General features: G+C 52.8%; 1 protein-coding gene across 1 annotated transcript in view; it reads right to left on the minus strand.

The window, feature by feature from the left end:
• SIGLEC1 (sialic acid binding Ig like lectin 1) overlaps positions 1 to 15795 on the minus strand; it is a 35753-nt gene that overhangs the window by 7621 nt on the left and 12337 nt on the right. The window contains exons 7-16 of the mRNA XM_090035163.1: positions 15457 to 15756; positions 14523 to 14777; positions 12087 to 12389; positions 11325 to 11579; positions 10093 to 10392; positions 8275 to 8535; positions 4929 to 5231; positions 4010 to 4264; positions 2460 to 2765; positions 1630 to 1881 (exon numbers count right to left, since the gene is read on the minus strand). Coding sequence (XP_089891289.1) covers positions 1630 to 1881; positions 2460 to 2765; positions 4010 to 4264; positions 4929 to 5231; positions 8275 to 8535; positions 10093 to 10392; positions 11325 to 11579; positions 12087 to 12389; positions 14523 to 14777; positions 15457 to 15756 — 2790 coding nt within the window. The remainder of the gene's footprint in view (positions 1 to 1629; positions 1882 to 2459; positions 2766 to 4009; positions 4265 to 4928; positions 5232 to 8274; positions 8536 to 10092; positions 10393 to 11324; positions 11580 to 12086; positions 12390 to 14522; positions 14778 to 15456; positions 15757 to 15795) is intronic.

Raw genomic sequence — 15795 nt, forward strand, 5'->3', positions numbered from 1 at the left:
GCTAAAAACATCAAAACCGGACATTTCAATGCTGTCATGTAGCTTTTTTTTCATCCTATATTTGCAGTAGATCTGCAGAAAAGGACCTGGGGGGGAGAGGGGACAAGAAGCTGAGCAGGAGCCAGCAGTGTGCCCTCGGTGCCAAGGCTACCGGCTTCCTGGGCTGCATTGGGAGCAGCGATGCCAGCGGATGGAGGGCAGTGATTCTTCCCCTGTATTCAGCACTGGGGAGGCCACATCTGGAGTCCAGTGTCCAGGTGTGGGCCCCCCACTGCAGAAAGGATGTGGACACACATTGGAGAATTGGCAATGAAAATGGTTGGGGGGTTGGGGGACAAGACTTGCAAGAAGAGGCTGAGGGAACTGGGCTGATTGAGTCTGCAGAAGAGGAGACTGACGGGGGGATTGAAGAGCAGCCTTCACCTCCCTGCCGGGGGGCTGCGAAGAGGATGGGGCTGGGCTGGTCTCAGTGGGGGCAGATGGCAGGACAAGGAGCAATGGGCTCAAGCTGCAGCAAGGGAAGTTGAGGTTGGATATTAGGAAAAACTCTCGCACACAGAGGGTGGTGAAGCACTGGAACAGGTGCTGGAGTCTCCATCCTTGGAGGTGTTTAAGCCCTGGGCAGACAAAGCCTTGGCTGGGATGATGTAGTCGGGGCCGGTCCTGCTTGGACCAGGGCGTTGGACTAGATGAGACCCCCTGAGCTCCCTCCAGCCCTCACTGTCTGCGATTTTACAGCATCTACTACCGCCACCCTGAGATACGGGGCTAGAGGGCCCACTGGGGGATTCAATATGGTCTTTTTGATGTTCTTATCTTAGCGCTCCCACTGCAAGGCAGATGGTTGACCCTGCAGCTGGCTACGTCATGACCAGAACCACTCAGCCCTCGATGGCTGCCCACGGTCCTGCGTCAAGTGCCAGGGAATCAAGTCCAGCTGCTAGCCAGGCTCGTGTCTGCCCTGCAGAACAGCCATTGCAACTGGGACTAACAGGCATGGCAGGGTGGCTGAATACTGAATGGGCTACACACCCCTTTCACCTCCTCCCTGGAGCATAGCAGGAGCTTGGCAAAGCTCTGCAGGCGCCAAGGGCTGGTGCAGTATTTGGACCTCAGCCACAGTCATGTAAACAGACAGGAGCTGATCTGCTTTGCTCTGGGGAATGCTAAGGGACCTTATCCCTGTGGTCCTGGACTGGAGTGGGGCTGTATTAAGTGACCAGGATCGGGACTAGTGCTGCTCGGGCCAACAGCTGGGTCTGAACCCTGGCTGCACTGAGCTAAGGGCATGGACGCAGTCTTCAGCTGCTTGTAGCAGCACCTTGCACAACTGGTGGACCGTATAGCGATCACTATACTGACCGGTCACTAGAGGGGGAAAAAGCCTTTCTTCTGCAGTGAGGGAGTGTTTCCACCCAGGAGGTCAGAAGCTAAACAGTCTTTCCAGATGGGTGCCCTTGGGGAGCTGGCCGAGCTTCGTCTAGCTGGGAAACACGACTTTTCCCGGGAACACCGTAGTTCTCCTTCCCTGGAGCTGGCATGGCAAGGATGTTGGGGTGGGAGGGACCCCCTGCATCTAGTCCAGTCCCCCCCAAGGGAGAGCTATGGTCTCAGCTATAGACAACTTACAGAGCACGCGCAAGGTGGTGGGGAGGGAGGCCCGGCTGCCCCCATCCGTCTGAGCCCGGCAGGAGTAGGAGCCGGCGTCGGAGCCCGCCACGCCGTGCAACACGAGGGACCTGGCCGTGCCCTCCACCAGCCACGCGGCGTTCTTGTACCAGGTGTAAACGGTGCTGGGCTGGGCTTGCGTATCCTCGCAGGTCAGCGTGACGAGATCTCCCTCCCGCGCGTCCGGGGCTGGCTGGACAACCACTCTCACAGCTGCGGGACAGACGGGAGTAAGGCCTCAGAGGCCAGCAAAGAGCTGTCTGCTGTGCCAGGGGAAATCCCATGCCAGCCCCTTGCAGTAGCTTAGCATCCATGCCGGGCTGCCGGGGGCTCTGAGCCCCGCTTTCTGTAGCTAGAAAGCCTCTCCTGACTCACTGCTAAGGGACTTCCTAGGCCTGCAGAAGGGTGATTGCACCCAAAAGCTTGCAAGGAACTTTCTTCCAACTACTCAGTTGGTCTCATGAAACATATCACACCTACCCAAAAAGACTCACCTGCTAAGGGCTGGGGTCCTGACGCTGGAAGCAAACAGCAGAGCTATCTGTCTGCCAGTCCCGGAGCCCTGATCCTCCATCCAGACCCACCCCGGCATAGTTAGAGCAGCCTAAGGGTTGCTCCCGTGGCCTCTGTTTGCCAGCCAGGGAAAAACTGGAACAGCTCTATATCCTGAGTGCATGTCTGGTGTGCACCCTCCATGTGTGCACACGGATACAGGCAGCCCGAGTGGTGCAGAGAGAGGAGAGGAGCTGGTATTTCCCCTAGCACACGAGCGAGACGTGACCTGCACTCACTCTGCACACGGAGGTGTACGAAGGCACTGGCCTCGCCAAGGCCGTTGGCAGCCGAGCATTTGTACTCCCCTTCGTCCTCCAGGGTGACGTCCTGGATCTCCAGCTTCAGGGAGTTGGGCAAGGAGGAGACACGCAAGCGCTGCCTCGGGGTCCTGGTCCCGTGGGAAGAACTGGAAGCCACCAATTCACTGGCTCGGTTCAGGGTCATTTCGGAGGGCGGGTTGCTACTGACGGCACAGATGATGATGGCAGACTTCCCATCCTGCGCATCCAAGAAGGCTTTCACCAAGGGGGTCCTGGGAGGATCTGGAAGGAAGGAAGAGTTCATTTGACTTCAATATTTTAAGGTAACGTCGGCCTTTCACAAGGTATTGGGCTCAGCAGAGAGGGGAGCGGATGCAATTCCTTAGTCTGTAGGCACGTCTACACATTCATTAATGCGCAGTAGTTACTGGGAATTTAGTTTAGTACTTGTTGAATAAAGTACTAACTAAGTGCACTAACTAAATGCAGTTGCTGCGCAGTAGTGTGGGTGCATGTTTTTTTAGTGACGCTTATTGTGCAGTAGCTGAATATTACTGCACAGTACTGTATTACCATGGTTTTTGCCAGCACGCTTCTGCACAGTGTTATTAGGCTACTGCACATTAAGCATCTCACGTAGATGCACCCAGCGGTACCCAGAAGGTCAGGTCAGATGATCTAATAAGTCCCTGGACTTAAAACCTATGAATGGCTCCACCTGACCCACGACAGCTTCGTTACGAGAGCTCAGCAGTCAATACCTAACGGAGTTTTCTTCCAGCTGTGAAACCTCTGTGAGCAAATTCTGGTGCTATCACAATCCACCCTCATTCACAATGACTTGTTGAGCAATTCCTAGGACTGAGTCTTTGCACTGAGCATGCTTGTGAGCTGGTTGTTACCAGTGCCCTGTACTCGAGATTCACACAGTGCTGATTGGATGAGGAGGTGTGATGTGGGGCTTTTCTGTTTCCTGACTGGAGGAGACCGATGCTACAAATCAGGTTCCTTGGGCGACTACCCGTGGTCCCAATCTTTCACCAATATTCCTTGAAAGCAGCAGCACAGTCTCTGCTTCCACCAGTGTGTTCACATGTGAATGCCGTTGCACAAATAGGATCATAGACTATGAAGGCTGGAAGGGACGCCAGGAGGTCACATCTAGTCCAACCCCCGTCTCTAAACGAGAGACCCCCTGCTCAAATATTTGCATTTATTTCCTTCAAAGACTTGTAGAGCTTGAAGGCAACTGATGCAAGGGGAGTTGAGGTTAGATACAAGGAAAACACTCACTCACGAGGAGGGCGGTGAAGCACTGGACCAGGCTCCCCAGAGAGGTGGTGCAGTCTCAGTCCTTGGAGGTCTTTAAAGACCCGGCTAGACAAAGCCTTGGCTGGGATGATGTAGTTGGGACTGGTCCTGCTTGGAGCAGGGGTTGACTGGATGTGACCCCCTGAGGTCCCTTCCTGCCCTCATTGTCTGTGTTTCTAAAACTGGGGCTGGGCTGAACCCTACTGGGAACTTACAGAAGACGTTCAAAGTGCCAGGGGAAGAGCTTCTAACCCTCTCCGGGGTCTTCACGGTGCAGTGGTAGGATGCAGCATCGGCAACAGTGACCTTGGGAAATGCAAGCGATCTGGCAGGGCCTTCACTGTACCATATGTTGTTCTTATACCAGGTGTAATGAGGTATCTCTTGGGCATCGCTGTCGACGGCACAGGTCAGGTTAACTGCGTCCCCTTCGTGGACATCCGGGGAAGGAGAGATCCAGACCCTTGCAGCTGAGATGATAGAATAAGTGAGAAAATGCTCACAGAATGTAGAGATGGATAGATGGACAGATAGGTGGACGTACAGGTACTTACCTATCTATCTACCCACCCCCCCAGCCCTGTTCCCAAAAGATCCATCTACCCATCCATCAGAATAATAGCATCATAGAAAATTAGGGTTGGAAGGCACCTCAGGAGGTCAAATCTAGTCCAACCTCATGCTCCAAGCAGCCCCAGCCCCAACATCCCAGAGAAGGCTTTGTCTACCAGGGTCTTCAAAACCTCCAAGGATGGAGAGTCCACCACCTCAGGGGAGCCTCTTACAGCGCTTCACCACCCTCCTCGGGAGAAAGCTCTTCCTAATATCCAACCTCAACTTCCCTTGCTGCAACTTGAGCCCATTGATCTTTGTCCTGCCATCTGTCCCCACCAAGACCAGTCCATCTCATCATCCATCCATCTGGTCACATCCACCTCCCTGGTATCCGCTGCCTTCCTCATGTATTCACACCACTCTTCCATACCCTGTTCCTCCACTGACTGTCTGATGAGCAAGCTACCTAGCCACACTTACCTTCCCATTATCTGCTTCCTAATTTCTAGTCCTACAGCTCCACCGAGCAACCCCGTGGAAGGATGCATTCCCCACAACTGTTGAAGACCCTGCACTCACTCTCTGCAGTGAAGTTCATAGAGGAGCTGGCATTGCCGTACGCATTGCTAGCCGCACACACGTACTCTCCTTCATCTTCCATGACCACCGCCGAGAACTCCACTTTCAAGTGGTTGTAGGAGGAGGACACTTTGACCCGCTGCCCAGCCACTGACTGGGAGATGGTGGTGGAAGCTATGAGTTCCTCTCCTCTGAGCAAAGAAAGCTCGGCCTGAGGGTCACTGTCAACCGTGCACTGGAGGATGCCCAGCTGCCCATCCTGGGTCTCCAGAAAAGAGGTCATCTGGGGTTTCCGCGGTGGATCTGCAAAGGAAAGAAACTACTGTGAAGACAAAATGAACGTACTCTTCATTTATGCTCCCCTGGAGTCCTCCAGGGGAGATCAGACAGGACATGCCATCCAGGACTGGCCCAATTCAACCCACATAACAATCACACTAAATTGCTGAAAAGTCTCAAATGTGTCCTTCCTCCCCACATCAACCCTTCATCTGTCATCAGAAGGGATAAGTCACCCCATATCAGGCCACTGGCTCATGGAAACCAGACTAGTAGTCCCCCAGGGTCACATTGGTGTCGAGTGTGGGGGTTTTTGCTTTCTTTTGTAATGGGGCATGTGGCCCATTACCCAGGATCTTTTGAGCACATATTAACACCCTTTTACTGCAGGAGGACATTGGCTGCCGTGGTTCTCCTACTTTACCTGTGTATTAGGATTCGGGTGTATTAGGGTTGGGGTGTGAGGTCTTGTGTTGTGTTAGGGGTGACGGTAGCTTTACTAAGAGGTTAGATGATGGGTAGGTCACAGCAATCTTATGAAGGGGTTAGATGATGGGTTTGTCTGGGATGGTTTGGATAGGGCTGATCCTGCCTCAGGAAGAGGGTCAGATTAGATGACCTCTGGGGGTCCTTCCAGCCCCACTTCTCTCTGATGTCTTATTCAAGACCTGAAAATTGCATTTAAGGGAAGTTTTGTGATTTTGAATGAGTTTCCCCGTCATTTCAGAATAAAATTAAAAAATATGGAACATATGCCAAGAGTCATTCTGAAAATTAAAAAAAAAAAGTTGGGTCATAGATTTCATAGACTTCATGGACGAAGTATTTCATTTCAATAAAATCCAAACGCTCCAATCTATTTGACGTCAATTTGTTTCCATTTTTTCTGTGTGGATATTTTAGACCTGGGGGAGGGGGGGTGGGAAATGGGAATCAAATGGAAAATGTTTCCAGGGTTACTTCAAATTGGGGCGCTCCATTCTGAAAAGGTCAAAAGGAAATCATTTGAGTTTAGCAGCATTTCAATGAACTTTTGCCAGAGGCAATACATTTCTGTGGGATGTTCTGCACTCAAGAAATTGCCATTTTCTAAAGGAAAAAGAACTTGGTCAGAACATTTCTTACCACTTCTGTGTGAGAAGCAAAGGCTTTTTGGTAATATCTTGTACTGGATCAACCGCATAGTAAGGAAAGATGTTAAGCACAAGGCATCCTTCTTCAGGTCACTGGAGGCACTTCATGCCTAAAAGCTTGTCTAAAATCTCTTCCAATGATACAACTGGCCTCATAAAGGAGACCACCAAACCCCCATGTTGCTTCTCCCAAATTCTTGAATCATCCCAGCTACAATAATATTGCACCAGTAATAATGCAATAATAATATAGTCAGCCTCCAGACCCCCAAAGACGCAGAGCTGCAGAGAGAAGTGCTGCCTTTGTGTTTGGTTTTTGTACAGTGCCTGGCACATGGCCGCAACCAGAATAATAGCAACAATAACAATACTCATTATCATTACTGCTATTATCATTATCACTATAGCCATCTGTAACAGGGGGCATGCTTGGGGCCAATCTCCACATGACCTGCCCACCGGTTCTTGGACCAACCGCCCCCTTTCTCACCTGCCATGCCTTGATCTTAATAAATTAATAAAGGTGTTAATTAAGCGGGAGGCTACCTATTTTCTGCCCCAATGCCAGAGGGCGCTATCTGTGGCTCCATTCCTCCCCTACACCGCAGCCCAAGCCTTGCAGATAGCATCTCAATGTCCCCATAATCACTGGCCCCACTCTGGGCCCCAGAATCCTTCTACCAGGACCCCTCCAAGATCCCTCCATTTAGGTGGCCTCCCTGCCTGCTTTCAGCTATGTAACTCCCTGAATCTATTTTCCCCTCTCAGGTGTGGTCCTCCCCTGGGAGCTTTGGTTTCTCTATCCCTGGCCCACCCCTAGGCCAGTTGGGACCCCAGGCTCTTGGGCATCCCTCACAGTGGGCCCCCGGCACTTTTGACCATCCTGGTCCTGGCCCCAGCCTGGGCTAGTCGAGGGTACATTCTCATGAGTCCCTAGCCCTTCACTGTCTCTCTCAGGATCCGCCCTCTGGGCCCTCCAAACACAAGGGGTTACCCACCTGGTGGTGGGGGCTAGGGGTTAAGGTGCCCCACCCACCTTTTACTGGGGTGGTAACTGGCCTGGCATTTCGTGAGGGCTCCTGTGCCACTGAGAGTCCCACCAGGCCACCCACTCCTGGCAGGGTACAGTTTTAGGTCATACCCAGGACCAGGACCCTCCTAGCCATCCCCTACAGCTCTTGCCTTACCTCCAGATGGAACTGAGCAGACCTCTGGCCAGGCAAGGCTGTTACCTGACCTCCAGCAGCCAAACTGCCTTGTTTATATAGGCAGCCCTGGACCTAAAATGGCTGCCCTCTTTAGGCACCTGGTGGCTGCCAGCTCCAGGGCCTTAAAGTGGCAGGCACTCACAGTGCCCTGCCACACCATCATTATCATATCAATTAATCAATATTATCATAAATCCAGAATCAAAATTATCAGTCAATATTGTCATATCAATTATCATATTATTGTCACTATAACTAGCATGATCATGATCATCATTATTATTGTACTAATTATTAGCATAATAATTACATGAGAATAAATAGTATAACACTAAACCAGCAACTACAACTGCCACCAATAATATTAATAATATCATTACTGTAATTATTAATTATTATTAATAATGCTGCTATAAAATGGAGACATTGCAACAGCAACAAAAACAGTAATGTTGCTATTATAACACTAATAGCACTCATAATAATACTAATAATTATAATAACGATGACGATGACAACAAAACAACAGTGATGGTGATGATAATGGTGATGACAATGATGATAGAAATAATAATTGTAAATAATGATGCAGCCAGGCCAATGCACAGCTAAGCACTAACATCACGCCATGCCTTGCTTCCACCCCTTTGAACATCAGCGGGTATCTGTCCCTTGCCCACCATGGAAAATGAACCAGCTCATGGCTCAGTGCCTGTTCTTACTTACATAAGACACGTAAGGCGATGGAGGGAGCAACGCTGTTGCTGGCACCCTCGGTGCTGTGGGCCCGGCAGTGGTACGAGCCGGCGTCCTGGATGGTGATGTGCAGGAAGGTGAGGGAGGTGTCGGGGCCCTCGTGGAGCCGTCTGCTGTTCCTGTACCAGGTGTAGACCGTGTCCTCGGGGGGGCTGCCCATCACATCACAGGTCAAGGAGACGGCGTCCCCTTCCTGCACCTCCGTGGCAGGTGTGGCGAGGACCCGGGCCACTAAACACAGATACGAGTCAGGCCAGGCCAGCTGGGTTGGCAGTGTGCTCCAGAGGTTCGAGTCCCTCCTACACGTGTCAGGGGGTTTCAGGGCACTGGGTGCTGCTGCAGCCCGGACTGGGCTGGCACCAACCCCGCAGGGTCCTGGCTGCAAGGTCTCACCGCTGAGCTCAGGCTCAGCCCTGCCCTGCACTGGGGGCAGGAGGGGATTCCCCCTGGTCAGACTGGTCCAGACTGGGGAGGGCGGTTTCCTCTGCAGCAGGGGCATGGCTTCAGCCTGGGGTCTCCTGAGCATATATCAACAACCTTTTATAGAAGTAGGATGATGGTCCCCCTGCTTTCCCTGGGGCAGGTTCAGGTGTTTGTCAGGGTTGGCAGGAGTTTTACCAAGAGTTTAAATGACGGGTTTGTTTGGGCTGGTTTGGACAGGGATGATCCTGCCTTAGGCAGGGGTGGGACTAGATGTGACCTCTGGGAGTCCCTTCCAGCCCCACGTCTCTAGGATCCTATGACTCTGATTCCAGGCAGCACCAGCCCCATCGAAACATCCCAAATGTGTCCTTGTCTGAGATGTTCCTAAAATGACACAGCAATCCTGCACAACTACAAGGCCCGATGCCCAAAGACACCAAGACCCCCCCAAACCTGCCCCAGGTAAAGCTGGGGGGTGAGGGCTGGCAGCATCCTGCTGCTGCAATGGAAGTTAAAATGCACTTGAGACCCCAGGCAGAACCCGTGCCCAGAGGAAAGTAAACCCTGCCCCAATCTGTGCCGATCTGACCGGAGGAAAAATCCCTTTCTGACCCCAAAGGTAGCCTAACCCTGAAGCATCAAGGTCCCTGTCTGCTCTAGCAAGGGTGCATTGCTCTCTCCCAATATCTAACCTAAGCTCCCCTTGCTGCAACTTGAACTTGCCTTTTTCAACACAATAGATAGCCTAGCAAATTAGTTCACTTTCTAATAAAGTTTAGATTTGTTTTCATTTTGAGCTTAAGCTGAAGAATACAGCCCTAGCATATTAGGAAAACTTCTAGTTTCTTTTTACCTGGGGGTGGGAAATGTGTCTTATGGTATATGTGATGTGTTATGTTATACATGTGTCATGTTATACGTGATGTGTTATGTTATATGTGATGTGTTATATGTGTGTTATGTTATATGTGATGTGTTATGTTATACGTGTGTTATGTTATATGTGATGTGTTGGTATATCTGTGTTATGCTATTTGTGATGTTGCACCACCCCCTTTGCTCCCCCACTTTGCACAATCCTAGATCTACCTGTGGCCGCATCAGAAGATGACCAAGCCTTTGAAACCCGGGGATGTCCAGGCAGACTGAATGCTGAGGCTTTCAAAGGGACTTCCATCTCACTTCAGACCCCTAGGAGTTATCCCCCAGTTGCATGCCATCATCATATGGGCCTCGAGTCGTGACAGAGCTCAGCTCCTGCTCAAAGGAGAATCTCACGCACTGTGAGCAGCACAGGGTCTAGGAGTCATTTTGGCTGCCCCCAGCAGAAGGCCGTAGCTCCCCAGCCCTCCGCTCCATACTCACTTTGCACGCGGAAGTAGATGTGGCTGGAAGTGGAGCCGTAGGCATTGCTAGCCGTGAAGCGGTAATTCCCCTCGTCCTCCAGCCGGACATCCTGGATCTCCATGCGCAGGGAGTTCTGCGTGGCCGTGATGATGACCCGCGAGGTGGCTGCAGGCTGGGAGCTGGTAGACCCCACCAGGTCCTGGCCTTTGTATAGGGACAGCTGGGCGGGAGGGTTGCTCTCCACCACGCCATGGATGATGGCCAGCCGCCCTCTCTCCGTCTCCTGAAAGGAGGTCACGTGCAGGTTCCTTGGGGCATCTGGAGGGTGGGCAGAAAACTTGTGCTGGGGTTATGCCTGCCTGTGTTGGTCTGAAGAGCCAGTCTGCTCTGTGCACAGTCACAGCATGACCTCGCTGATTCGGGGGGTCGCCGTGCTGCACCCCATGGGTGCTGGGGGCACAGCACCCTGCTTCCCTGAGCCAACAGGGGATCACCATGAGCTGGCCTATGGCACACAAAGCTGCAGTTCTGCTTGCGTCCTATCCCCATTCACCCACGATCACACCCACACAAGTACATGGGTTTCCACGTGTCCCCACACACACACATCCATACTCCCACACACCTGCACACGCTAGCTGGCTAACTGCGGGCAGCAATACAGGCATGTTGTATCCTGACAGCCTCCTGGCATACACCCCGTCCGGCTCCAAATCGGGTCCCAGAGGCTGGGGACACCTGCCCTGGATGGTGACCTAGAGCAGGCACTGGGACGACCAGCCTTCTTCTCTCCATGGGCAGCATAACTTCACCCTCTCCCCAGCCTCTGCCCTGGGCACTGAAATAGCTAGCTGCGCCTCTGCAAGTCATCAGTGAATGGACTGCATGGGAAAGCAGAGAGGAGGGGAGTAGAGGGAGGCTGATGTGGTGGGCTGAGCAAAGCCAGGACAGGGATATGGGTGTGAGGCGGGATGCCATGCATCAGAAAGCAGCAACAGCAGATCCTGGCTCTTCTCTGTATGTGCAAAGTGGCAGCTTGGGGCTGCTCACACGCAAATCCCGATGCAGGCGTGTACCGATAGGCCATGCACCTCCATGCACTCACAGGCAGATATTCCCCTGCATGCAAAGGAATACGTGTGCCCCGCAAACACGCCTGACGTGCCTTGCCCACACATAAGTGCACCTATACATGTAGCACGGAGTAAGGCCCATGCACAGGCGCAGCCCCAGACAGGGCCAGGACTTACACAGCACATCCAGGGAGACCGTGGGGGAGCTTTTGCTAGTCTGGTTCATCACCGCTCTGCAGTAATAGATGCCGGCGTCCGTGCTCTTCACCTGCTGGAAGACCAGGGCGCTGGCCAGGCCCTCGGCCACCTGCTGCCCGTTGCGGTACCAGCCGTAGCTGGCTGTGTCGGCTGAGCTGCTGCTCAGGTAGCAGGTCAGGTTGACCCCTTGGCCTTCCTGCACCTTGGAGGATGGGGCCACTGCAATTTTGGCTGCTACAGGGTGGGAGAGGAGAGAGAAACACCATTTGTTCATGTGCTCCCCTGCCCTGGATGGAACAAGCTCCGTCTCAAACCCAGCCGCTCCCATCACAGACCCCCCTGCCTGGCTCTGATGGCCAGAAACCAAATTCCCTAAGTTGATTTCCCCCATTGCTTCACCCTGTGGCAGGCACCGCAGGTCCTTGCCAACCCCACAGCTCTCGGATCCTACGATTTGCTCCCAGCCAGTTCATTCCCTTCACTCCTGGTTCCTTTAACCCCGCTAAAAAGCTCTCTTCCCTTCCTTCCTCATTGCATTAATACACAGCAATCATGTCCCCTCCCAGCCTCTGCTTTGCCATTGCACTCATTTGTTAAAACGGGCTCTTCTTTCCCTAGTTATCCAAAAGATGAATTCAGGAGCAGCCTGAGCCACCCTGTATTGCCAATGCAGGGGTATGGCCCAGGGTCTCAGCACCTGGTCTGGCAGCCTCTGTCCTACAGGCCTTTCCATGCACTCACTCTCAGCTGTGAAGTCCATGGAGACGCTGGAGTTGCCATAGGTGTTGGTAGCTTGGCACGTGTACGTGCCCTCGTCCTCCAGCACCACGTCTTGGATCTCCATCCTCAGGCTGTTGTGCGAGGGCATCACACGGGCCCGGTGGCGGACTTTCGAGTGACAACCACAAGCAGAGGCCACCAGTTCCCCTCCTTTGAACAGGCTGAGATCAGCCTGGGGGTCACTCTCCACCACGCACTGGATGATGCCCAGCTGCCCGTCCTGCGTCTCCAGCAGGGAGCTCATCACGGGCTGTCTTGGGGGGACTGCAGAGGCAAAGCATCGTTAGCCAGCCCCTCCTTTGACACAGACGGGGCATATCCTAGGGGGTTTATTGGGGCAATTATTCCTGTTCCACCCAGAGTTTAAAACTAAGGGCCTGGCAGCGGAAGGAGCATTTCTATCCAGGCAGCAGTGAGAGAGTCATTTGATTACTTGGCTTATTATCATAGTTTCATAGTTTCATAGTAGCTAGAGTCGGAAGGGACCTAGGTAGATCATCTAGTCCGACCCCCTGCCTTGGCAGGAAAGAGCACCGGGGTCAGATGACCCCGGCAAGGTGCTCATCTAACTTCCTTTTAAAAATCCCCAGGCTAGGAGCCTGCACCACTTCCCCTGGAAGCTGGTTCCAGGCCCTAGCCGCCCTGACTGTGAAGTAGCGCCTCCTAATATCTAATCTAACCCTACCCTCTGCCAGCTTGTGACCGTTATTCCTGGTCACTCCTGGCAGCGCACGGGGGAACAGGGACTCCCCCAATACCTGCTGATCCCCCCTGACCAGTTTGTAGCAGGCCACAAGGTCCCCCCTTAACCTTCTCTTGTGGAGGCTGAACAGGTTCAGGTCCCGTAGCCTCTCCTCATAAGGCCTGCCCTGCTGACCCCTGATCATACGAGTGGCCCTCCTCTGGACTCTTTCCATATCGACCACGTCCCTCTTGAAGTGTGGCGCCCAGAACTGGACGCAGTACTCCAGCTGCGGCCTGACCAGTGCCGCACAGAGGGGGAGGATCACCTCCCTGGACCTGCTCGAGATGCATCTGTGGATGCATGACAGGGTACGGTTGGCCTTCTTGACTGCCTCCCCACACTGCCGGCCCATGGTCATCGTGGAGTCAATGACGACTCCAAGATCCTTTTCCGTCTCCGTGCTGGCAAGAGGGGAGTTCCCCAACCTGTAAGTGTGGTGCCGGTTCTTCCTCCCCATGTGCAACGCCTTGCACTTATCAGTGTTAAACCCCATCCTATTCTCATCCGCCCACCGTTGCAACCTGTCAAGGTCAGCTTGTAGCCTATTGCACCCTTCTAGTGCACCCACATCCCCCCACATCTTTGTGTCATCAGCAAACTTGAACAGGGTGCTTTCTACCCCCTCATCCAAGTCACTGATGAAGATGTTGAACAGTGCGGGCCCGAGGACCGAGCCCTGCGGGACCCCACTGCCCACGTCCTTCCAGGTCGAGAAGAACCCATCCACTACCACCCTCTGGGTGCGGCCCTCCAACCAGTTGGCGACCCATTTGACCGTGTGGGCATCGACACCACAGTCTCCCAGCTTTTTGATGAGGACAGGGTGAGAGACAGTGTCGAAAGCCTTCCGGAAGTCCAGAAAGACTACATCCACAGCAACCCCTGCGTCTAATGATTTGGTGACCTGATCGTAAAAGGCCACCAGGTTGGTCTGACAAGACCTGCCACTGATGAACCCATGTTGGTTGCCCCTGAGCATGCATTCCCCCGCAAGGCCCTCCTGGATGTGTGCCAGGATAATTTTTTCAAAGAGCTTACCCGGGATTGAGGTAAGACTAACTGGTCTGTAATTTCCCCGGGTCCTCTTTTTTTCCCTTTTTGAAGATAGGGACCACATTGGCCCTCTTCCAGTCCTCCGGCACCTCGCCAGAGCACCACGAGTGCTCATAGAGCCGCGCCAGGGGTCCCGCATATATCTGATTCCTTCTAAACTCTTCACTCCACACGTGTTAAAGACCCTCTCTCCTTTTTAATGGCCTTGATGTTCCACTAATTCACCTATCCTTTCCTTTGCAATTCACTGCTGTCCATTAGCTGCTCCTGGCCATGTAGCTCCTATTTCACAGCCTTGCAGATAGCTTTTAACTCTAGCGAAAAGCATTAACTCAGGTTTGGAAATGTTATTTCAGGTGAACATTCACTCCAGTATGGAAATAACTTTCAGTGAAGCACTGGATACCCTGTCAAGAGGCTCAAGAAAGTGAAACGTTATTTTATGAATCTGAAAAAGATCTGTATTTAATTCTAATGACCTCCTGGGTCTGGTTTGGCGGACAGAGAGGATAAGATAGACATTTACCCCAGGGCTATAGCAGGGGGGAAAGGCTGCAGGGTCCGGCTACAGCGGTGGTAGGTAGGAAGGGGAGACTTACACAGCACCCGCAGCGTGATGGCCAGGGAGGTGCTGCTGCCTCGGCTGCCCTGAGCCTTGCAGTGGAAAGCGCCCGCGTCCCTGCTGCTCACAGAGGGGAAGGTCAGGGTCTTCTCCGGCCCCTCGCTCAGCCACTGGCCGTTCTTGTACCAGGTGTAGATGGACCCTTCCTCGGTGCCTTGGGTGGTGACACAGGTCAGGATCACGGCCTCGCCTTCCCGCACCTCTGCGGACGGGCTGATCAGGACCCTGGCAGCTGGCAAAGGGATGGAAAATGGGAAGAGAGTCAGGAAAAGAAGGGAAATTTCTGTTGTGGGACCTCTGCCTTCCCTCTAGGACTAACAGCCCAAGGCCTGACCGGGACAGTGGTCTCACAGAAGACACAGCACTTTATGCAACTTTACCTGGGATCTCTTTAAACCACCCTGCAGGGAGTTGAAGGCTGCTATCAAATCCTCCCTCAGTCTTCTTTTCTGCAGACTCAATCAGCCCATTTCCCTCAGTCTCTCCTCACAAGTCATATCCCCCAGCCCCCTTTGTGTGTCTGATGTTTGCAGCATTTGCCCTGGTGCTTGGGTGTTAGGATTTGTCCTCAGAGTTTTAAGATTGGATTAGACAGACGTTTATCTGGGATAGTTCAGATAGGGCAAGTCCTGCCTGGAGCAGGGGGCTGGACTAGCTGTGACCCCTGGAGTGCTGCCAGCTGTGCTGTGAGCCACGATTCAGGGATTCCAAAATATTCTGAAACAATGGACATTTTTTCACAAAATTAAAAAAACAAAACAATTAAAAGCTTGGGTTTCTTATGGAAAACTTTTGTGCAAAAAAAAATCAAACTCCAAATGGAATTTTTTTCTGATTTTGGCTGAAAACAGGGGTAGAAAATAGTTGTTTGGAAATGTTTCCGTCATCAGAATGAGACATGTGCATCTTACCTTGGGCCAGAAACATCTGAGAGGCAGTGGAGGTGCCATAGTCACTGGTAGCTGCACACTCGTACTCGCCGTCATCTTCTGGCAGCACCTGATAGATCTCCAGCTTCAAGGAGTTGTGGGATGCTGTGATGCTGATCCGCTGGTTGGGGGCCATGTGGGAGTCAGTGGTGGCCAAGAGGACCTTATTGCGGTAGAGGGACAGCTTGGAGGGCGGGTGGCTGTCTACTGTGCAGTGGACAATGGCCAACTTGCCTTCCTGCGTGTCCTGCAACAAGGTGATGACTGGGGTCCTGGGCGGATCTGTGTGGTAGAAAAGAAACCACGGCTAACAGTGGAGCT

Source organism: Crocodylus siamensis, chromosome 2 (assembly GCF_052110815.1).
Source record: "Crocodylus siamensis isolate JL-2025a chromosome 2, ASM5211081v1, whole genome shotgun sequence".
NCBI lineage: Eukaryota > Metazoa > Chordata > Crocodylia > Crocodylidae > Crocodylus > Crocodylus siamensis.